Source organism: Corvus cornix, chromosome 21 (assembly GCF_000738735.6).
Source record: "Corvus cornix cornix isolate S_Up_H32 chromosome 21, ASM73873v5, whole genome shotgun sequence".
In the NCBI taxonomy this organism is placed as follows: domain Eukaryota; kingdom Metazoa; phylum Chordata; class Aves; order Passeriformes; family Corvidae; genus Corvus; species Corvus cornix.
Window position 1 is genome coordinate 825511 of NC_046350.1, and position 22556 is coordinate 848066.

At 52.6% G+C, this 22556-nt stretch overlaps 1 protein-coding gene across 1 annotated transcript in view; it reads right to left on the reverse strand.

The window, feature by feature from the left end:
• EPHA8 (EPH receptor A8) overlaps positions 1-22556 on the reverse strand; it is a 53094-nt gene that overhangs the window by 22916 nt on the left and 7622 nt on the right. The window contains exons 2-3 of the mRNA XM_039564101.1: positions 17609-17673; positions 7305-7968 (exon numbers count right to left, since the gene is read on the reverse strand). Of these exons, the coding sequence (XP_039420035.1) occupies positions 7305-7968; positions 17609-17673 (729 nt within the window). The remainder of the gene's footprint in view (positions 1-7304; positions 7969-17608; positions 17674-22556) is intronic.

Below are 22556 nucleotides of genomic sequence, written 5' to 3' on the forward strand. Positions count from 1 at the left end.
AGCTGAGCCCCACCAGCCTCTGCAGAAGTGTCAGCAGCAGCAGCTTGTTTTCAGAAGGGGAAGAAGTCATCACACAAACAGTGACATGGGTGGCATCTGGAGCTCCTGCCAAGGGCAGAACAAGTTTCTGGCAGGGCCCTACTGCTCTCACCAAGCCTCTGAATGTGCTGGTGGGGAATTTGAGATCCCCGCCCCCCACAGTTGTTACACTATCCCCAGGGCAAGGACTGGTGCAAAATCCTGGTCTTTCCTTCACTGTGTCCAAACTTCCCCACAACAGCTTCTAAGGCACCTGCACACTGGAAACCCAGAGCAACAGCCTGTGTTCACCACCTAAACATGGCCAAATTTTGTGGAAGAGTTCAAAACAAAAATCCCCAAACAAAAAAAAACCACATTCCCAAACTGGTGAATGTCTTCATCCATCACAGCCCAGCTGCTCTTCACCACTTCTCAGAGGGCCAGAGAGACCTGCTAAGCACAAATAAAATTTGATTAATCCCCATCACTACCCAGAACTCCAGCTCAGGATCATTCTCACCCTTCATTTCTGTCAGTGCTGAAACATAGAAAACTCAGAGGAAAAGTAGCACACAATAAAATGATCAGCCAAGGAAAAACCCCATACTGTTGTGTTGGTGGGACACAGTGCTGCTCTGCAGGCACCTCCATCCTTTTTGTTTGTTCCTTAGCAGAGAAATAAATAGATGGGTTTAGGTGCTGGGGTGCTGCTTTGTTTTGTTTTCCAATTAGCCATTGGATTTTAGAGGAGGGAGTGTTGCTGGAGATCCTGGGATCACCCTGTCCTGCCTCCTGCCCTCTCCAGCGATCTCACTGGGCTGAATCAGCCACACACACACAGCCCAGCACCCCTGGGGTCCAAGCCTAGCAGCCAGGTCTGAGACAGTGAGCTGGAGGTCCCGGTATGAGACAAGTGTGAACCCAAGGATCCCACCCCAAGGTTGGATAAGCCTCTAGGGGAAGAAGTCCTTGCTAATGAAAAAGGAAAGAGAGCAGGTTTAGATGGCATATTGGGAGAAACTCTTCCCTGTGAAGGTGCTGAGGCCATGGCACAGGGTTCCCAGAGAAGCTGTAGCTGTCTCTGGATCCCTGGAAGTGTCCAAGGCCAGGCTGGACGGGGCTTGGAGCAACACGGTCATGTGGGAGGTGTCCCTGCCCGTGGCAGGGGGTGGAACAAGGAGAGCTTTAAGGTCCCTTCCAGTCCAAACCTTTCCATGATTCTGTGTTCATACACAGTCACAGATTATGTGTCTTGGAAAACAAACTGTTTTTTCTTTCTTTCTTTTTCTGGGAGGATGCGGAGCTTTGGGATAACCAGGAGGTGACGTGGTCTCACCAGCCAGTATTCCCTGTATTTTACAGAGCAGCTGGTGGCCTTGCAAATCACAAGGAAAATCTTGTGAGTCATCAACTTTTTCTGATTCCCGTTTCTGGCATCACGGAAAGGACTTTTGCATAACTCCCACAGCACCACTTTGGAACTGTTTCTGCCCCTGCCCTCGGAAGCTTTGACTTGGTGTCTTGGGGTGACTCTATGATGTGTATCCCCTATCGCTGCTCTATGCCCAGACATAAATCCTGTGCCTTTGTGTGTCTTTAAGCTGGATTTGTGAGAAAGGGAGAAAAAAAAATGAGCAATTTTGTGTTCAAGGACACAGATACACACCGCCCTGTGTTCCTAGCTGCGACAGAGCAGAGCAAAGCACCTTCCTGCTTTTCCCAGCTCTTGGCTCCTTTTCTCAGGAGAGAGATGGAGAGTTAAACTCCTTTGCTTTTCAGCTAGTCTGCAAGCTGAGGCAAGAAAGTTTTTTTTCCCTGGGACTTTGGCTTCTTCTTCTTCTCTTCTGGAACTGTTCAGAACTTTCCACCAAGGCCTGGAAGGGGCCCAGGCCGACCCAGATCCGAAGAGGAGAGAGAGAGACCACGCCCAAAGAAAGGACTCTAAAATCTTACCAGGTTTCTCTCCACAGCGAGAGGTTTTATTATTTAGCATTATTATTCTTTTCCCGTGTGTCTGTTAAAGAAATAGGTTTTTTTCCTTTCACTTTCCTCTGGGGAAAATTTTTTCCCCCTGAAACTTGGTGGGGGACGGATGGCTGTAACCTGCCTTCTATCAGAGGACATTAAATTTGGATGTTCCTCCAAATTTGTCTCAAACTGGGACACTGGGTACACTCACGGCAGAACCCCTCTGTGGGGGACACCTGGAGCATTGGTGCCACCAGCTCTGAGTGTGACAGCCTGGTACCCAGACAGCAGGCACAGGATGCTGCAAGCGCTTAAGGCTGTGGCTTGGGCCTGCCATGTGTGTGCTGCGGCTTGCACAGAAATTCCTCTTGAAATCCACACCAAGAAAAGTGAAACACCTTCCAAGATGTTTGCGTGGAGCTGCAGTAACAGGGTATTCTCATAGAATCATGGAATCACCAAAGGGTTTGGACTGGAATGTGGCACCTTCCACTAGACCAGATTGCTCCAAGCCCCATCCAGTGGCTTCACCTGGAACCTTTTTCCCAGGTGTTTCCAGGGCTTTCCCTGCCCCTATGCCAGGCTGTGCCCCCAGCACAGTACATTTCTCCTCCTCTCACACAGCTCTGCTCCCCCCTTGCCCCACCAGCTGTGGGACTTTCTTCATAAATGCCCATGGACACAAAACTATTCACAAGCACATAATTACCAAGCTGGGTATTTTCTCCTCTTAATTAGCAATGTGGTGCTTTAATTGCTCGATTAAAGTTGCCCACAAGGAAGGTTTAAGGTACATTAAATCTGCTGATTGGTTCATCAGCATGAATCCCACCAACTGGAAAAAATTAACTGGCTTCCAGATTGCTAACCAGACTCTCCAGATCCATTTCCACCAGCTGTGTCCCACAGGAGGAACGAGAGAGCCCAGCAGTCCTTCCTCTATTCCCACCTCTCCTTCACTTTGGGGGCTGGAAGGGAAGGGTTCCAGCAGGGGCAGTGTCCCTCTCTTCTCTTGTCCAGAGGAAAAAGGCCATCTTTTAGCTGAAGCAGAGCTGGGTAAAGTCTAACCCAGGGCCAGATCCTCACTCGGCCACACACAGCAAACCTGAGTTTGGTGGCTGTTCTCACTCAGGCTACAAACACTCATCTCGTGTGCACATGGGCTGCTGGAGCAGGAATTAGGAATTGCTCAGTTCCTGCTCTCTCATCACTGTTTTCCATCTAAAGGGAACAGCCAAGCTGAAGGTCCCAAGAACAGCGGAGGGACAGCAGCCAGAGAAATCAGAACACCCAGAGGATAAGATGCCTGTTCCCAAACTTCAGACAGAAATGTCTGAACGGCTCCTGAAAGCCATGGATATTCAACAAAGAAGCTCTTTGGGAGTGGCATTTCTGCCAAAGGCTCATCCACCCACTCTGACAACAGGGAAGAGGGCCCATCCTCTTTTCCACTTGTTTATTAAAGAAAACCCTTCCTGGGAGATTCTCTGCTCCTGGGGGTCCCCGTGGCTGGATGCTGGATGGGTTTGTGTCAGCTCCCAGAGAGCAGCACCATGATCCACAGCCATGGCACTGCTGCTGATGCTCCAAACCAACTCCCTCTGCATGTACAACCTGTGAGCAGCTGAACAGATTTTAGCCCAACTTGAAGTTTTGCTCACTGATAGCTGGTGAGAGATGCAGCCCAAGAAATAATTCAGACCTGACTCAAAAGGGGGACCCTGATGCAAGGACTATGAATTTACATGGTCCAAGGACCAAGGTCTATCCACCAAGGACCACCACCACAACCCAAGGTCTTGGTGGCTCAGGAGCCTGGCAGCCCTCCCCAAAGAGGGGCTGACTGGGGCTGGTAGGAGGGATGTGGTTGAAGAGCCACTGTCCTCACCTGCCTGAGCCTCCATGTCCTCCTCTTCATCCATCCATCCATCCATCCATCCATCCATCCATCCACCATCCATCCATCCACCCACAGGACAGGGTACTCATGTTCCAGCTCTCAGCCTTCCCTGCCCACAGAAGCACAACCAGGCTCCCCTTTCCCATCCCTCTAATTGCACTGACCTTATTGAAATGGGTCTCTATTTGTCCTGCACAGCAGCTGCATATCAATAAGGTGAATTATGCTGATTGTCTCCTTATCTGATAAATTGCTGGGACAGATCCTTTTCCCTCCTGCTCTTGCTTATTCTGCTGTTTAGGCAGAGCAGTTGCTATTTGCTGTGTGTAAGAGATGTTAATGTGTCATGTGTGGACTGATGCGTTTCAAGGAGGAAAGAGCAGCACGTCCGAGGCTGTGGGTGAGGGGGTGAGGGAAGAAAAGTCTTTCAGAACCTTGAAAACAGAGGGAGAAGCAAGTGGGCTGTGCTGTCCCAGGAGGGGTTTCCTCCTTGGGGTGGCTGTGGCACAAGATGCTGTGGGACTAAATGCTGGGAATGTTAGGAGCTGGCAGACCCCAGGATGCCATCAACAGATGTGGGAATTCCTGCTCAAATCCCATTTCTGCCCAGTTAGGAACTGTAGCACACGTGCCCAGTCCCAGCTGGAGAAGGGGATTCTCTGGGGAGGAACCTGGCAGAGGCATTAGGCATGGATACAGGGACAAATGTCTGGTGTGTGGGGGCTGTGACACATCTGATGCCAAGCCAGCTGGCATCTCAGATGGCCCTGATCCCAGCACCCCTGGGCTGAGATCTGGCCCCCTCAATCCCATGGAAACTGCCCCTCACATCCTTATGGCAAACAGCAGGACATCAAAGCAAGGTGAAACGTGTGGATCCTACTGGGATGAGTGCAGGAGTAGGAGATCCCAGCCACCACCCTCCTGCCCCAAAAAAGGGCAGCAAAGGATCCAACATGATGGATGACAGCAAAGCCCCATCCCTGCAAGTGTCCAAGGCCAGGTTGGACAGGGCTTGGAGCAACCTGGTCAAGTGGAACCCCATGGCAGAGGGTGGAATGGGATGAACTTTAAGATCCCTTTCAACCCCAGTCTGGGATTCTACAACTCTGTAATGGGGATGAGAGGCAAAGAAGTTCCCGATGTTCCTACACATCTTTCACCACATCCCACCTCACCCCTTTCTTCCCAGGTCTGTGGCACTACTTTCCTTCTCCTCTGAAGGGCTGGGAACACCTCTGGCCATGGTCTGGTTTCCTGAGCTGTCTTCCATCACTCTGGCAGGCCCTTAGAAAAATGAATGTTAAAGAGGAGGGGGAGAAACCTCCACTGTTCAAATACCTTTAGCTTTGACAAATAAGGCGTCCGGCTGTGAAAGGCAGAAGGAAATTAATTTGGAATCATATTTTAAACACTGCCATAGAGGCAAAGTATCTTCTCTCTAATTTCTCCCCCTCCACACCTCCCCTCCCCAACCAAAAAATGAATTTCCCTGGTATTTATAGAAAGATTATTAGGACCACAAGGAGTGATTTATATCATCTCATCCCTGTGACCGAGAATGAAAAATTGCTGGGGCGACAGCCACTGGAATCCTGCTTTTGTCCGCCTGACAATTAAAACGGCTAATTTCCAACTCCAACAGATCCATCGGGGTTATAAATCATCCCCAAAAGGCACTTTTCATCCTGAAAAATGAACTCTGCCCCAATCAGGCACAAGATCAGAGATTAGCATCTGTTTGCCTTCACGTGTAAATGTATGTCCTGCTGCCCCACCAAAGGAGATGCAGGCAAGGAGGTGCTGCCCCTGTTCACTCGATGCTGGGTCAGCAAACTGTGCTGGAGCCAGAAAAATGGGACAGGGAAGGAAGGAGGGTGAGACAACACTGAGGTCAGAGAAAGTCCAGTGATGTTTCTGTCCTGATTCTGATGCCACAAGGCTTGGAGAGCTTCACCAGAGAGCACTGCTGGGTCTGAGTCCATCTGCAGGGCCACCTGGGAACATATGTTGGACCACGCTTCCTCCTGTGCCGTGCCTGTGGTTGGAGCAATCCCACCAGAAATGGGCAGGAGGGCAGAGAAGGGGCCCACAGAGCAAAACTCCCACAGTTTTGCTGCAAGGAGAGAGCAAACCTGTCCAAGGAATCACATGAAAATGAGGCAGGCAGAGCCCAGCACCAACGCCACAGCCTCGCTCAGCCTCCTGCCTTTGGGGTGGGGATGTCCTGGGGCAGAGTGTGCAGTAGAGGACTGCTGGAGGGGAATACAAGGAAGGGCTGTTTGGTCCATCTGAGCCACCTTGCAGCTCCTTGCAGTGGTGGGGCTGGCACAGCCAGCCAGGAGGCCCATGCCAGTGCCCCCTCCTGCAGTAGCACATGCCTGGCCCCACATACATCTTGCACCCACTCTTTAACATGCTGGAAGACCTTTTCTGAGTTATTAGATCTATCCCAGGATGACTTTCACATCAACTGCCACAGACAGGAGGAGTTTCAGATAAAAGCATTTATTCTGCCCATCCTTCCCACTCTGTAGCTGGAGACCTGCAGGAGCCCCTGGATCCGTTCCAGTCCAGTGTCGGACATCCTAACCTTGAGTCAAGTCTCCCTAAGACAAATGCTCCACTTGATGTTTCCTCACTTGACGAAACTCAAACAAAGGCCCCGCACTCGTATTTGTGCTGCTCCCCCTCACCATGTCCCATGAAGAAACAGAGAGCAAACAAATCTGTGTGGAGGGCTCTCCCGGGGAGCCTGTGCTCTGTACACACACATCCCTGTGCCTGCTGCTGGTCACCCCACTTCCTTATCACAGTTTGTTCAGTTGGCAGCTCGAAGCTGCCCAGCAGCACTGAGGGCCCCTGGGAAGGCTCCCCACACCCGCGGACAAGGGGCTCTGCAGCAGCCCCGGGAGGTGAGGCATGGACGCAATGACCTTGTTCCATGAAAGCTCAGTGTTCTCCTTTTTCTTTCCTCTCTTTTAAGCCCCTGCCAGCAGTGGGTGTTTCGGTGAGGGCAAGTAGTGCCTTGCTGGAGCACACCAGAGATCTCAGCACCAGGCAGAGCTGCTGGGGGCACTGAGCTGGGATGTCTGGGCCAGTGATCCATGGTAGGGAAAGATGGAGCCAGAGCAGCGCCTGTCCTGATGCCAGCCAGTCCCCATCCCAAAGCCATGCCCTGTGCACCAGGACCTGTCAGAGCCACAGGAATCCCCAGGGAGTTTGGCAGTGGTACCAGCCACACATTTTGGAAGCATGAAGCCAGCTAGCAAAGGCATGGACAGCCTCCACAGAGACTGGCTGTCCCAGCTTCTGTGAGCAGGCTTCTGTCCTCAGCCCTTCCACAAAGAGGCAAGAGCCCCTTGCAGCCACCCCTCCCCCTTGGAGGCACTGCAGGCAAGAAGTAAGGACTCACCCATGCAGGAATCCCGCTGCTCTTCATAGCCAGCACTGCACACGCACTTCCCGATGGGCACCAACCACTCTCCCTCGGCACTGCAGTACATTTTGGGGGTGTCCCTCTCCTCTGAATGGCCCACGCATTCTCCCCGCACTTCCACCAAGGAGGACGAATCTGCCCCAGTCACAGCCTCGGAGAAGGATGCCAAGTTCCTCACTGTAGCTGGGCACTTCTTGTAGTACACCCGCACCGAGACGATGGCAATGCAGGCACCTATGTCCTGGAAGGCCAGGTAGAACCCCCTCTTGCTCAGCGGTCCCACACCCCGCACCTCTGTGTTCAGCTTCAGGCGCCGCACACCCAGGTCCACATTGGTGAAGCTCTCATCTGCTGCGATTGTGTCAATCTTCAGGAACTGGCTCTCCCGGGTGCTGGTGCCCAGGTCCCGGTCAGACTCCATGTAGTAGAGGTTGAAGGTCTCCTTGCAGGTGCCCAGCACACCTGGCATGCTGTTACAGTCCCTCAGTGTGAATTTGATCTCTGCATAGACCCGCCGCGCTCCATCCCGCTGGACCCAGTTGGTCCGGAGCCAGTTGTTCTGGTTGGGGGTCATGACGTTACAGACCTGGTAGGTGTGGATGGGGCTGAAAAACTCATCCATTTCATTGATCGAATCCCACTGCAGGACAGAGAAAACAGGTCACTGCAGATGTCCCCAACCCCTGGGGGAGCAGGGAGCATGCAGGAGTGTGTGCCATCTCCCACCCCGCTGCTCCTGTGTCTGGATGGGAGGTCACTGGTGCCACAGGGCAAAGGGAAATGAGGAGCAGTCGCTAGCCACACCAATTTGGGCAGTGACACCCGGTTGCAGCACTGTGGGAGATGCAGCCCTGCTTGCAAACGGGAACACTTGCTGATGTCCTGGCAGAAGGTGAGGGCAGTATGTGTTTGGGAGGGCTCCAAACCCTCCAGGTCATGTTTGTGAGTCCCTTTTCTTGGTGCTCAGCCTGTCATTTGCAGCAGCAGCAGGAACCACCTGCGTGGTGCTCACCTGGGTCTCCTCTGGCTCATGCACTGTCCACGCACAAACTAAACTGGGCACTTTCCATCTGGAGGAGTTTCAGGGTGGATACCAGAGGGTGAAGGGGAAGCATGTACTGAGCACAGGACTGTCAGCAAGAAATGTGGGCCCATGGGGGCTTAGAGGTCCCTTCTTCCCTGCAAGGTGATGCCAGTGTGGCTCCTTGGAGTGAGCCCACAGTGCCCAACCCAGCTGAGAGGCTGGATCACAGCTGGTTCTGGGAACCTGGATGCTCATAGCTTGACAGCTCAGGGGTGAAAATTCCACATACCAGTGGCTGCAGGGTGAGCCTGAGGAGGATATGCTGGCAAAAGTAGGTTGCAGCAAGCAGGATTGCAATGGAGGGTGGTCTGGGTGAGGGACAGGGACATGGGTGTCACACAATGGAGGGATGCTAAGTGGGTTTAAGTGATAAGAAGTGAGAAGTAGTGATATTTTGGATATGAGTTCCATAGGTGAGGGACATGTAGAACTCAGCTGTTTGGGGCTACATGACACTTCTGGGGGCTCAGTCTTGCCTCACGTCTCCCTCTCTACTCTCACCAAATGCCTCACCAGGACTCACAGACTTTCGCTGCACTGGGGGCTTTCCACCACCTCTTCAGCTCAGATTTCTGCTCAAACCAGATACTCTGATCACACCCCCATGGACGGGTCTGGGACCCCTGATTTTTTATGAGAGAAGGGGAGGAGGAAGAGGAGCAGAGGAGAACTTCAAACCATCTGGCTTTTCCCTAAACTTAGAAACAGGCTTTGAAGTTCCACCCCCATGCCCAAGTCCAGCTGTAAGGGACAACCCCAGATGCAGTGCTGCAGAAGCTGGGGAAGGTACTGGCACTCCTGCTCCTCTGCCTTACAAATCATCACTACCGTCCTCACCCCAGCCTCAGCATTCCCCTCCTGCACCTTCCTGGGGTCCTGGCTCTGCCTGGAAGCTGGCAGGGAGCAGCCCCCACTTTGGAACCTGTGTGTACCCAGCTGTCTGTGGGGGTTGGGGGAGCCAAGCAGATCCCCAGCCATGCTGCAAAGAGCAGGAAAACAAATCTTTCAGGCAGCATTATAAGTACATTAAAATAAACCTCTAGGCTTGCTCTGACAGGGCAAAAATGTTGTTTTCTTATGTGAGTGGTGACTTGGTTTCATTAGACACAAAACCAACAGCAGTCCCAAGAGAAGGATGCTCAGCTCAAAGGGGGTGAGCCTTCAGCCCTCACCCCAGTGACATGGGAGCTGACAAGGATGCAGATCCCTGGGATCCCTGGGACAGGCACCCTCCAGCCTCGCTGTGTGGCTGCCAGCAGTGCAGGGACAGGGCACAGCTAGGAGAGGGCAGCACACCTCCAGAGCATGAGAGATACAGGAAGGAGGTATCAGTGATACCTGTAAGACAGCCCACTCCCTTCTCCCCTCTCCGATGGGAATGTCCTTCCTCGTTTGACCTCCCCGACCCGCTGCTCCTGGGGAGGTGGTGTGGTGCCTTCTGCTCGTGTGAGGGTGATCAGAGCAGTCACTGCACTCGTGTACATCTTCAGTTTTCCCCAGAATCTCCAGTTTTCTCCTGCATTTAGGAGAAAACTCTGCTTCTCTGTCCTATGCAGCTTAAAGCAACCTGGAAAAGGCAGCAGCTGCAGGTGCAAACTACAATGGAAGCTCATTTTAAGGGGAATATGCTAGCAAAGGGGGTCAAAGTCAAGCCACTCCCTGGAAAGAAAAATGCTTGTGATGCATTTTAAAAAATTATCTTCTGAATTCCAGAAACGTCCAGGTCTGTCCTGGGATCACTGGGAACATGCCCTGCACTCCAGTGCTCAGGTGGACAACATGGAAAGGGACCAGGCTACGGGTGTGCTTGGCTGGAGGGATGAGGGCAGCACCCCTCAGCTTCCCAAGCCCAGGGACGAGCCTGTCGAAGGTGCTGTGACACGCAGGACACTGTCCTGCCGCTGGGTCAGGGGCACAGAGGTGCTGGGCAGTGTGGGCAGCACCAGGCACAGCCCAGCCCCTGCCGGCGCTGCGGAGCAGAGAGCTCCCCGCTCCCGCACCCCACTTGTGCTCACGCTGCTGCGGCGCTTCCGAGGGGTGGAAGTCGCTGTCGAAATTAATCGAGCACAAATTAACACAACATCTGTTTCCTGTCTTTTCCCTGCCGAGTTTCCCGGGGGAAGTGAAGCAGAGCTGTGCACAGGAGGAGACGCACGGGGTGAGGGCAGAGCTGTGGGGGTGAGCAGGAGTGTCCCCCACGATGCACAGCCAGCTTCCCTCGGCATTGCCTGTGGGGTCAGGGCTCTCCACGAGGGTCTGGCAAGGGAAAGATGAGGTTACTGTGCGCACCAAGATGCTTTGGCTCCAGCTCACCTCGTTGGTTTTGGTCTCCAGACATTCACTTCTCTCCCAAATTTGGCAGAGGAGATGGAGCTCACTACTGCTGTGTCCCCAAACGCTTGTGGCACTGCCAGAGCTGGCAGCATCCTCCCCGTTGACAGAGCAGGAGATAACGCCCACCTCCAAGCACCAGCAACAGTCGGTATCAGCCACACCTCCACCCCTCCCAGGGTGAATTTGAAGAGTTTGCATTTGCACCATCACTCTTGGTGCTTTTTTGCACAGCAGCTGCACTGTCAGTTCTGTTCCAGGGTCTCTTGGGATCCCAGTCTGAGACCAGCCCAAAACACCACACTTGGCCTGCACAGAAAGCGCTCTAAGAATGGGGCAGGCAGGCTACCTGAGCTCGTGGCTCAGATGCCACAGATTCATCTTCCCAGCGTGTCACAAGGCAACCAAAGTCCCATAGGCTCTGCCAGGTCCTGGGACTCGCAGGGCATTTGGGATCACAGAATCTGAGAATGGTTTGGGTTGGAAGGGACCATCTTGTTCCACCCCCTGCCATGGGCAGAGACACCTTCCACCATCCCAGGGTGCTCCAAGCCCCGTCCAACCTGGCCTTGGACACTGCGTGGGATGGGGCAGCCACAGCTTCTCTGGGCAACCTGTGCCAGGGTGTCACCACTCTCATAGAGAAGAATTTTTTCCCAATATCCAATCTGAATATACCCTCCTTCAGCTTAAAGCCATTCCCCCTTATTCTATCACTGCTTAACCTTGCAAAAAGTTCCTCTCCAATCTTCCCGTAGGCCCTTCTCGGTACCAGAAGGGGGATGGAAGGACCTGCTTCAGGAATCCCCGTGACTGGAGGGGTTTTCTGTTTCACCTTAGTTCCAGGTTCTGTGGGCAGGAGGGGACATCTGTGACACTGGGTACCACTGGCTCAAGAGCGCAGGCACCGTGCACACCCCAGGCACTGCTGGCTCTCAGTTCATGGGTTGAAGTGGTTTTATGAACCAAAGCTCAGCTCAGCCCCACCAGTGTGATAAGATCCCCCAGCGAGACAGAAATGAGGACATCATAATTAACGTGGTGAGCGCACACGCTGGGGGATGATGTGATTGCATCTGCATTCAGGAGTTTGCCTAATAGTTTAAATTAAAGTCAACACCAGTTATAAAAAATTTTCCAGATTATGAAAGGCAAGAGATGCAAACACCAGATATCTGGGCAGCTGAGTAAGGTCTTATAAGTCTCCCAGGGCCTGTGTGGAACAGCAGAGGAGAAGGAGGAGGAGCTGAGGAGAGACTGTGTCCCCCTGGAGCAGCAGATCAGCCTCCCACCACCCTTGCAGTGCAAAGGAACGAATGTCCCCAGCCCTGAGACATCTTCCAGGAGGGATGCCAGGTCTGCCTGGCATAGCAAAGCTTTTGTGGCCACAGATATCCAGCACTTTCCTTCCCAGCATGCCATGGCACCTCCTCGCACCATTGTCACTGGGAGAGGAAAAAAAGAGAAGGCTGTTATTGCAGCTATAAATCATTAGATGGGAGGCCTTAATGGAGATAATCCCCATGAAATCAGTCACTGCTGTGGCTAAGGAGGGATTTGTCAGGCAGTTAACTACCCTGAGCTTCACTGCAGGTGATTAACTCCTGGTAGTGACCAGCATCTGGGGAATTAGCAATAACCCAGCATTTACTGAACAAGCACCGGGAGATGAGCTTTTATCTCAATTACCAGTCTAAATCTTTATTTTCCCATGTTCCATTCCTACACCTTTTTTTTCCCAAAGAAAATTAATTTCACCGCAGCTTGAGCTGTAACTTTCTGGTATTCCTGAATCCAGGTAGAGGCTCCAGCTTGGAAGAGAAACCCAAGAAATACAACACGGACATCAAAGTGAGGGAGAGCAGAGACATGGCCTAGGCACATGGGAGAGCCCCAATATCTCTTGGTGCTCTGAGAAGAAGAGATGAACCTGAAGCGGGGTGGAATATCAAGGACACAGCACAGCTCAGACTGGGGATGGGGTTTTACAGGGTGGGCTTGGGGCAAAGGGAGACCCCGCTCCATGACACATGGGGCTTATCCAAGCCATGAACTCATTGTTGGCTGAAGGACCAGACCCAGGTAAAAAAAGCCCCCTGGTGCATAGGCATGGCTCTGGAAATAGCTCAGTCCCAGGGCTGGAATCCCCATTCTTGGTGCACAAATACTGCTGGGAGACCATCCTGTGGGCACGTCTGTGCTTTCAGCTGGGAGTTCCAGCAGATCTGGTGCCTTTCTGACAGCATTCTCTCTGGGTGCTGTAGGAAGAAGGAGGAGCACCCTTGGCCAATTGTGCCCAGGGGCCTCAGGATACATCCCTTTTTGAGGAGCCAAGGGGCAGGGATGGGGAGCTGCAAACCTCTCTGAAGGTATCTCCTGGTGTGCCCACCAGCAAAGCCAACATGAAGCATGCCAGGTGGGATTGTTGGGGATTGTACAGGGCCAGGAGCTGGACTCAATAACCCTTGTGAGTCCTTCCAGCTCAGGATATTCCATGACTCTGTGATAGCTGCAGGGGCAGCTGCCTGGGTGGCAAGGCCCAGCAGCTCTCTGGGCTGACCCCAGCCCCTGCAGCACGGGGGAAGCTGTGGGGCCACCACAGGAGGTGCTGGTAGGGGCGGATGGGGAGGTCTTGAGCAGCATGGGGGGCCTTTCTCCAGCACTCAAGGTGCTCCCATTCTAATTAGCTTTTGCAAGGCATCATTCAAGCTCCTTAGATACCCTGTGTCTGAACAAAATCATTTCCTGTTTGACTTTGTAAATCAAAGTAGACGATACAATAATTATTAATAATATGTTGACTTATCTCATCAGTGTTTTAATTAGTCAGTAGAAAGGCAATTTGCAAAGGGGCCGATCAGGCTCCCTCTGATCCAGCAGCTCTCGTGCCAAGCAAGCAGAGGGGAGAGAAGGGCACTGGGGCACTGGGGCTTTTTGCTGGGGAGAACTGGGATACAGGAGGCATGGCAAGGGAAGGGGTTGACCACACTGATAAGAACTTAATTTTCAATGCAAAGGGAATTGTTCTGGGAAAGGAGTGAGCTGCAAAGCTCCTGGGAGCCCTTTGAAGTTATAATTGAGAGGAACCGCAGCCTGCGGGACGGGGATGCTCCCGGTGACCCTTCCGCTTCCTGCACGTGTCTCTGGGGTGGAGGTGAGGGGGGGGATGCAATTAAACCCCTGAGCAGCAATTACAGCCAATTACCCCTCAGTTAATTGTCTGGCAAGAGAAAATGTCAAAACAGGCCAGGCATGGCTCCCTGATGGCCTGACACTCCCCAGGGCCCAGGGCACTGCTGACCCTCACCGTGCCCACTGCTCCCAGCTCCGGCTCCTCTGCTCTTGCTGGCCATGGCAAAGCCAGAGAGAGATGCAACCTTCCAGTGAGGCAAGTTCACTTTGCCCACAGGTGTGATGAGAACATCAGGACTTTGCAAGTGGTACCCATCCAGTTTTGCAGTGCTGATGCTTTGGACTGTTGCCCTGGCTGTGCAGGCAGCTCTGGGATCTCCCAGTCAGAGGAAGAAGCCTCTGAGGCTGCTGCCTTTCCTCTGGATCCCCAGGTGTGACAGGACCTGCAGGTGCTGGAACAGCAAGCCATAGGGCACTAGGCAGTGAGCTAGCAGACACATGTCCCCTCCTGAAGCTCCTCAGGCTGGGGGCCAAGGCTCTGTGCTGCTTAGAGACATGAAAAGACCCAGGCAGAACAACCCACCTCCTACTGTCACCCATGTGGTGGCCCTGGGGGGAATGGAGATGTGGGTAAAGCAAAACAAACATGACTTCAGCCAGCAGTGCTTGGCAGGAGGATGCTGTGTCTGCCCAGGGATGGAGCGGATACACTCTGGGGAAATCCTGCACCCTCCAGCACCAAGTGCACGCTCCAACTGTGGTCCAGGCAGGACAGCTGGCAGGCAGTAGGGATGGGGGAGCACTGCCACCAATCTTTCAGGCAGAGTATCTAAATAAGAAAATGGCAGCAAAAATAAAGGACCTCAATGAAAATCTGGCTTCACAATACAGTGCCTCTATACAACCCCAGCCCAGGCCTTCCAAAGCCACAGCACAGGGCAGTGGGCAGGGACAGCCCCAGGGACACCCAAAGCACTGGGCACAGATGGTGACCAGCAAATGGAGTCCCTTTCTAAGAGCAGGGATCACACCGGATCTCCCCCACCTGAGCCTGAACTGCGCTGTAGGGGCTGCTCGGGAGGCATCTGTCTGCTCAGAGCCAAACCATTGGCACTGAGAGTGAGTATTCTACCCCAGCTTCCCTGAGACACCAGCACCCTAATCCACCTCCTGGTGGATCCAGCAAGCAGATCCAAGGGCAAATTTACTACTCAGAAAGGACATGGAGCTGAAGGACCAGCAGAGAGGCAAAGGAATGAGATGCTCTTTCCGAATGATATAATGCAATGGCCCTGGAGGAAGAACTATGGCCCCGACAAGCATTTAGAGGAGCCATTGAAACATCCAGCTGGAAAAAGATATGCAAAGTTGAGGGTGTTCAAGACAGTTTCCACACAGGTGAGTGGTCATCCTGTTGGTAACAGGGCCACAATTTGGGCAAAAGCACAGGGTAAGTGCACAGAGGAGTTACCCCACGACTGAGGTCCTGTAGGACTCAGCACCATGGCCAAGAGGTGGCTCTGGCATTGGGTGCTACACAGCACCTTATGTTGTGAGCCTTTTTGGTCTTCTTTTACTTTTTTGGCATCCAGTATTATAATTTCTTTTTATTCTTTATTATATTTATTATTTACTCTTTATTTAATTTGCTTATAATTTTATTTAATTTATTATGTATTATTTAATTTATTATACATATTATTTATTTTATTATTTATTTTTAATAAACATCACTAATAACATGGAGAATTCAGATGTATTAGTGTTCAAGAGCTGCTGGTGAAGGACTGCTGGGCATCTGCTGCAGAGAGCCCTGAGAGCCGGCCCCAGCCCCCGCGGTCACCTGACAGTCACACCTGACAGTCCAAATGGCTTGGGGCTCTGGATTCATCCCTGGATTTGTGAATGTCCAGTACAGGGTGCTGCACCTTAGCTGGCCATGGAAGTCCCTGATGTGCTGAGATTGAGGCTCCTGTAGGCTCAATCCTTTGTCTGCTTTGGGAGTGCAAGGCCCTGCCCAGCACAGCCGGCTCAGGTGGATTCATCGTCACCCAAGTCACCTCAGTGATGAGGTGATCCCGCCTGCGTTCCTGACAGGGAGCAAGGGCCTGGGCATGCGGTCATCCAGAAGGAGAGTCTTGGGCAGTCTGTGGATGGTCTGACTATGGGGAGGAATTGCCTAGGGAGGGATGAAGGACAGAACACTGGATGTGGACAATGGAAAACAGCCCTGACTCCCAGAAAATCCCAGAAACATTCTCCCTTGCAGGAGAGCAGAGGAAGCCCTGGTCCCTGATTCCCTGAATGTGTGTCAGACCCCTCCAGGATGCCAGGATTTGGCAGTAGGGCTGGGATGAGATGACAGCTAAGTAGTGACAGGACAGTAGTGACAGCCAAGGGCAGCCATGAGGAGGACAACATCTGCCTCAGCCAGGCAGAGGCAGAAGAAGGTCCCCTGGCTGGAGACCAGAGCCAGGCAAACCCTCGATGGGTTTTTAACAGGGGCCCGTTAACAGTATCGCCACAGGACCTGGAGGATTTACCAGCACCAGCAATTTTGCAGCCAAGGATGTTTTTTCCTCAAAGCTGGGCTGCTCTGAGATGTGAATGAATTGACAGGTCTGAAGGCCCGTATTTATGCAGGAGATCACATCACATTAGTTCCGCGGTCCCCTCTGACCTTGTACCTCTCAATCTCTTGCATTCCCAGGATACTCATCATTGCAACAACTAACTGCTAAAATTAGAGCTGAGTTAACGATTTCATATATTTACATATATGATAAAGTCTGATAGAAATCTGATCATTGGTATTATTATGAATTCACCGTTCTGATCACTCCTGCTCAAGCAGCGTGGGGATTGAAAGTCTCAAGCAACAGATCAATGAAAATTATTAGAGGCCTGGGAAGATTTCTGTGGGAGGTGGAATTGAAAAGATTAGGACCGTTTAGTTCAGAGAGAGGATGAAAAAGAATGGACATGAAAAATCAACACAGCAGCAACAGCCAGGTAGGCACCCTAATTTTGCACATTCTGTGCCTGCAGAAAGCCCCACTGTGCGTTGCAGTTGGTCCTGTGGGTATTTATGGGATTGTTTCTGTTCGCTAAATGAACGAGCAAAATCCTTCCAGCCAGGTCACCCTGAATCTGAAGCTCACTATTTCCAAAAAGCTACTGTGTGGGGAAAACCTGGCATGGAAATGCAACTGAAGGGAACGTGTGGAGAGGATCCAGCCAGTGGAGATGGCCGGCTCACATGGGGGTCACCACCCCACCATCCCTCCTGGACATGCCGCAGGGCTGTGAGTTTGCATCCCCTTTCCCTCCCCTCCACAGGGGAGGCTCCCCTGCCACTCTTGCCCAGTTCCCACAGAAACTCCTCGGATTACAGGTTGTTGGGAGCTCCGTGGTCATTTGGGGCTGTTCCCCCTGATGCTCACCTGGTGCAGTGAGGAATGAGACGCTTCTTAGCACGTCCCAGCTCTTGAGTCCCCCCACACCAGACCTGGTGAAAACCTGGTCCCTAGCAGGGGATGTGGAAGGTTAAATGGCATTTCCAAAACAGCTGTCAGGCTGGCATTTTCCCAACAGACATGGTCTGTTTGTCTCATCAGCACTGACTTGGGGCTGAGATGTCCACTCCCTATCCATCCCCTGATCCCTGCCACAGCGACCCATGGTGACCCATCCCACTGGGGTCCCTCAGTGCCAACAGTCACTTCATACTCACCCCGTGTGAGGGATAAGTCATCCAGCCCCAGTCTCCCGGGATTGTTGACGTGTCTAGCAAGTTCACTGGAAAACACAGGAGCAAAAGCTGTGTTAGAAAGCTTTGTCCCCATCCCCAAGGGGTGAGGAACAGAGCCACCATGAAGAAGCCCTCCTCACAGGCCACTTCCCTGAAAATGCCCCCCCCCCCCCCATCAATCTTTCACCAGGGACTGCCTGGCTGGATATGAGGCAGGTATTGAGTTTGGGATGGCAACAAGCGATGCTCCCCAGAGCTGGTGGTTCAGGGTAGAGTTGAGTTCTGGCCCAAGCACTGAGAGCAGTGTGACCTTTTGGAGGAGGCTGCAAACAGCCGGTTGGAGGGAATGCAAAGCAAGGAAGGGCTGTGGAAACAAACTCCCAGCACCAGGGTGTCCACCAGTCCCACCTTGGGCCTGGTGCAACTGGAACATCATTCCTCAACTGGACACTTCTCCTCTGGAAGCCCTTTAGGCTCAGCTCCCTCCCAGCATCACTGGTTTGAAGCCTGCACTCCAGCAGCTGCTGTAATTGCACACTGCAGTGCCCAGCTCCAGCACAAAGAGACTCCCCATGGTCCTGGCTGACACCCCACTGGAAAAGTCCATCAAAGCCAACCCCTCCAAATCCCTGCCACCACCAGGAGCCCAGCTTAAAGAGGAGACAAAGGCAAACTGCAGGAAGAGGGGAGCAGATTGTGTGGGGGGAGAGGCGAGGATGCTTTCCAATGTGCTCAGGAGCTTCCTGTGGAAACCTGTGCAGTGGCAGCAGTGGAGGAAAGCAGGATGCCATGGCACTGCTGCCTCTGAGCCATCTGCGCCCCACGCCCAGATCCTGCAGCAGCAGGCAGAGGAGAGCCTTGCCCTGCCTGATAACCCCGACTTGCTCAGCACCTGGGGAAGGAGCCCAAGCCCCAGCTCCATGGTGCAGATCCAGGGGGATGGAGGCTTGGGGGAGGGTGACAGCAAGGCACCCTGATCCTGGGAATGAGTGCAGGGGGCACCAGCACCTCAATGCCTCAACCTCAAGAGCACCAGGCTCCCACAGGGACCCCCAGTGCCTCCAGCTTTCCCCATTCCCTTTCTCCTGAGGCCACCCAGTGAGGTCAATGCCTCCAGAGGCTTCATCCTTGCCTGCTGCCTTTCCTCACCCTTGAGGAGCACTAAACTGGACTGGAGGCACTTTGTCAGCATCCCTCTGCAGCACCAGGGCTGGGCTGGTCCCTGGGCTTCGGAGGGACAGTGGTCTTGTTGCCAGGACCAGCTTGTCATAGCAGGGACAGGGCATATCAGGACAGCGGCTCCAGTCCTGGCATAGACTGGGCTCAGCATGAGGCTGGTCCCTGTAGCCCGAGGAACGGGTGCCACTTTCATTTACTATTACCAGGCAGGAAAGGAGGGGGGGGAGAGAGGAGCAGAGACGTGAGCTGGCTGTGAAACACCCGGACGTCATGCTCCTGACAGAGCAGATTAGGAGCTTTTGAGGCATTTATTAATGTTAGCAGAACAATTTGAAAGAATTTCCAGGGTTTCTTGTGTGGTTCCATTGGCCCAACATCAGGCCAAGCCCCTCCACTCCCTGCATGGCGCTGCTCCCACTGCTGAAGAGGCCCCTTGCCCTCAGCACAGAGTAATTACCTCGGAGATCTCAAATCCATTTTTATTTGTTATTGTTAATCTGAAGATTTTCTGCCTATTTTCCCTGGGTAATTCGCCCAGCAGGAGCCCAGGCTTGGGAGTTTCCCTGCTCACAGTGCAGGAGCACAGTCCCGGTGACCCTCAGCAGGCAGGTTGCAGGGAGGGGACAGCTTTCGCAGACCCTCTCTCCCCCCCACCGTGGTCTCTGCACCCTCTTTCCCACGCTGGGATGCTCAGCAATGGATGTGGCTGCCTCACACTGCTCTGCAGGCAGCAGGAGGAGCCTGCATGGACTGGGGTCCAGCGGGAGCATCGTGTTGTGAGGAATGATGCTGAGAGCAAATAGAGGGTGTAGCCCAGACTTGTCTGCCAACAGTGTGTGGGACCTGGAATCAGCTTGCTACACCCCATCTCACCACGCTGACCATGTGGTCATCACCCAGTCTCACAGAAATGTCATGACGACTTGAAGGAGCCATCTCCTTTCGGTTGCTTTGGTTCCAAGACAACCTACGCCAGCTTGCATCCCTGCATCCCACCCATGGTCAGATTCCTCTTTGCAGGAAGAGGGATAAGTTATTTCTTTTATTCCCTCAATTCAGCCAAGTGCAGAGAGCCCTGCGTTCTAAGGCCACACAGTGGGCACTGCACAAACACAAAGGCATTGCGCGTCTGAGAGCTCCCGTTAACTCATGGGATAGCACACACGCCTGTGGATCCCAGTGTCCATCCAGCAGCACTGTGACATGCTCGGATACGGGGACACCAACGCTCTCCCAAAACCCAAGCAGTTACAGCCCAGGTTACAGCCCAGCTCCGAAGGGAACCCGCCACACCTCATGCGACAAGTGCCTGTCCAGCCCCATGCAGGTGAGCGCGCGGCTGTGCTGCTTCTCCGGGGGTGATGCTCAGAGCCCGCCCTCGATGACGCAGGGTGAGCAAGACCACCACAAAGGACCCCTTTCAGCTGAAATATTTTTTCAGAAAATGTGCCGGTTTGGGAGACCTCTCTCCTACAGTTGGGTGATTCTGTTTGATGTTATGGACTGTCTGCATGTATCAGTCTCAAACCGCAAGCTCCATTTTGTTTTCCTTAGCACCATTTTGTCGTTTCCCTATTCTGTGCCTTGGCCTTGACTCGGCGTATTGAGCCAAAACACCAGGAGGTGTCAGGGGAAATTCTCACCCTGGTGGAAAAGCTGTCAAGCTTGATTGCCTGTTCAAATGGAAGCACCTAGGAGCAAGCAGGTCGCTTCCCGGCACAACTGGGGTCTGCAGACGGAGCCTCACATAAGGCAGACCCTCTTGCTGCATAAAGTTGTATCGTGTAATGGCGCATGAGTATTGCACATTGCAGCCTCATAGATGCAGACTAGGCAGGAGTCAGTGTGTGAATCAGTATATGATGTTTGTGTATATTGTATTTATACCTATATCTCTGTTTTTGGATCTATATCTGTATCCATTTCCATACCCAGATCTACCAAATTCTAAACCCTGCTTGGGAAGAGTGAGGCAGCTGAGACTGGGACTAACATCCAGAGGATGTGTGTTTTTCTTGGGACCACATATCTCTTGCCATCTATCTATATCTGTGTCTATATATCTCTTATATATATATTTATATCAGTATCTGTCTCTGTATCGTGTACATGTATATCTATATCTATATCTCTATCTATATCTGTATCTGTATCTATATCTATATCTATATCTGTATCTGTATCTGTATCTATATCTATATCATCTATAAAGACTGAGTACTTAGATACCCTTCCCAACTCGTGCACTGGTGGCCACAGCTCTGCAGGGATGTATTGCATCCCTATAAACAGGTGTGTGGGCACCTTGCGGTCTCACATCCAAGCATCCCGGGCTCAGGAATGGACTCACGGTATTTAGGGGAGCCTGTGCATCCTCAGCCCACCCTGGGTTCATGGTGGGGTGGTGGAACAAGACTGGGGGTGACACACTGGTGGATGTGCTGAGCCCCAGCCTCTGGAAGAGCAGTGGGGGACCAAAGAGGGCTCTGAGCACCCTCACTAATTGTTAACCCACTGCGGTCCTCCCTCTAATTACTCCACCATCTCCCTCTTAGGCAGGGGCTTTGTAGCGCAAGCATGGGGAGGAAGGGTCAGTGGGAGCAGCCCCGTTCCCTTGGGCTTCAGTTCCTCTCCATCAGAACTTCAAAGGCCTCCCAAGATTCACAGCAAGGCTCCCCCCCATGCAACAACGCCTTTTGCATCGATAATTAAACTCTTGTCAGCGCAGTTTGGCTGCTCCCCACTACCCAAAGACCAGCAGGCTCAGCTCCACAACCCCAGCAGGTCTGCACACCCCACACCGTCCCCACAGCCCCAGCCCCTCTTCATGGGGGAATGACACAGGGAGGGTTATCCACAGTGGGAAGAGAGTCTGAGAAAGGGGCAGCAAGAGGCTCCCTGAGAGGAGGGGAACAAGAGCCAGTGGCATTCATTTCCCATCATCTGGCGCAGAACTTTGAAGGGGCAGGTGGGGCTGGGGTGGGTCAGCTATTTGTGTCTCACCGTTTAATCCAAGGGCCGGCTGAATAGGCAGCTGTGACCTTTCCAACTCGGGATGCAAAGCTGAGACACAAAGTTGTGTCTTACTGGCCTTGGAACATGGTGAGGGGACAGGATGGGAAGCTTCGCTTTCAGCATCCTGATCCCTGGGACAATATTTATCCTTAAGGAATGAAAAATAGCCATTTATTCCCCAACACACGAGGCCAACCGTTGGGGCTTGGGAGGGAGGAGCAGCACGCCTGGAGGGTAGGTCAGCTCTCCCCGGTCGGGAGCTGTGTGCAGGGATGTTCCCCACGGATCCGGGTCAGCAGTGGGGTGCTGCTCTGCCAGACCAGCAGCCAGATCCAGCCAGGATTTGTCCAGCAGCTGCTCATCCCCAAGGCTGCACATACTAAGGACACAGCAGGGATGGGGCTCCCCTCGACACTCGCCAGCCTCGGCTGCCCAGAGAAGGAGTTTAGAAAAGCACTGCGGGTAAATCCAGAAAATATCATCAAATCTGGCAGGAATTTTGGATTTCCACACGTCTGGAAGTGACAGAATCAGGCTGGAAAACAAAACAAAAAAACCAATACCCAAAAAAGGGGAAAAAAAATAAAGAGAAGAAAAATCCCAACCAACCAACAAAAAAAAACAACCAAAAAAAAAAAAAAAAAAACCAACCAAAAAAACCAAGCTAAAAAGAAACATTTTCAAACTAAAGCAGTGCTGCTTTTTGGCTGTGCCCTAATTCCCACTTCAGGATTTC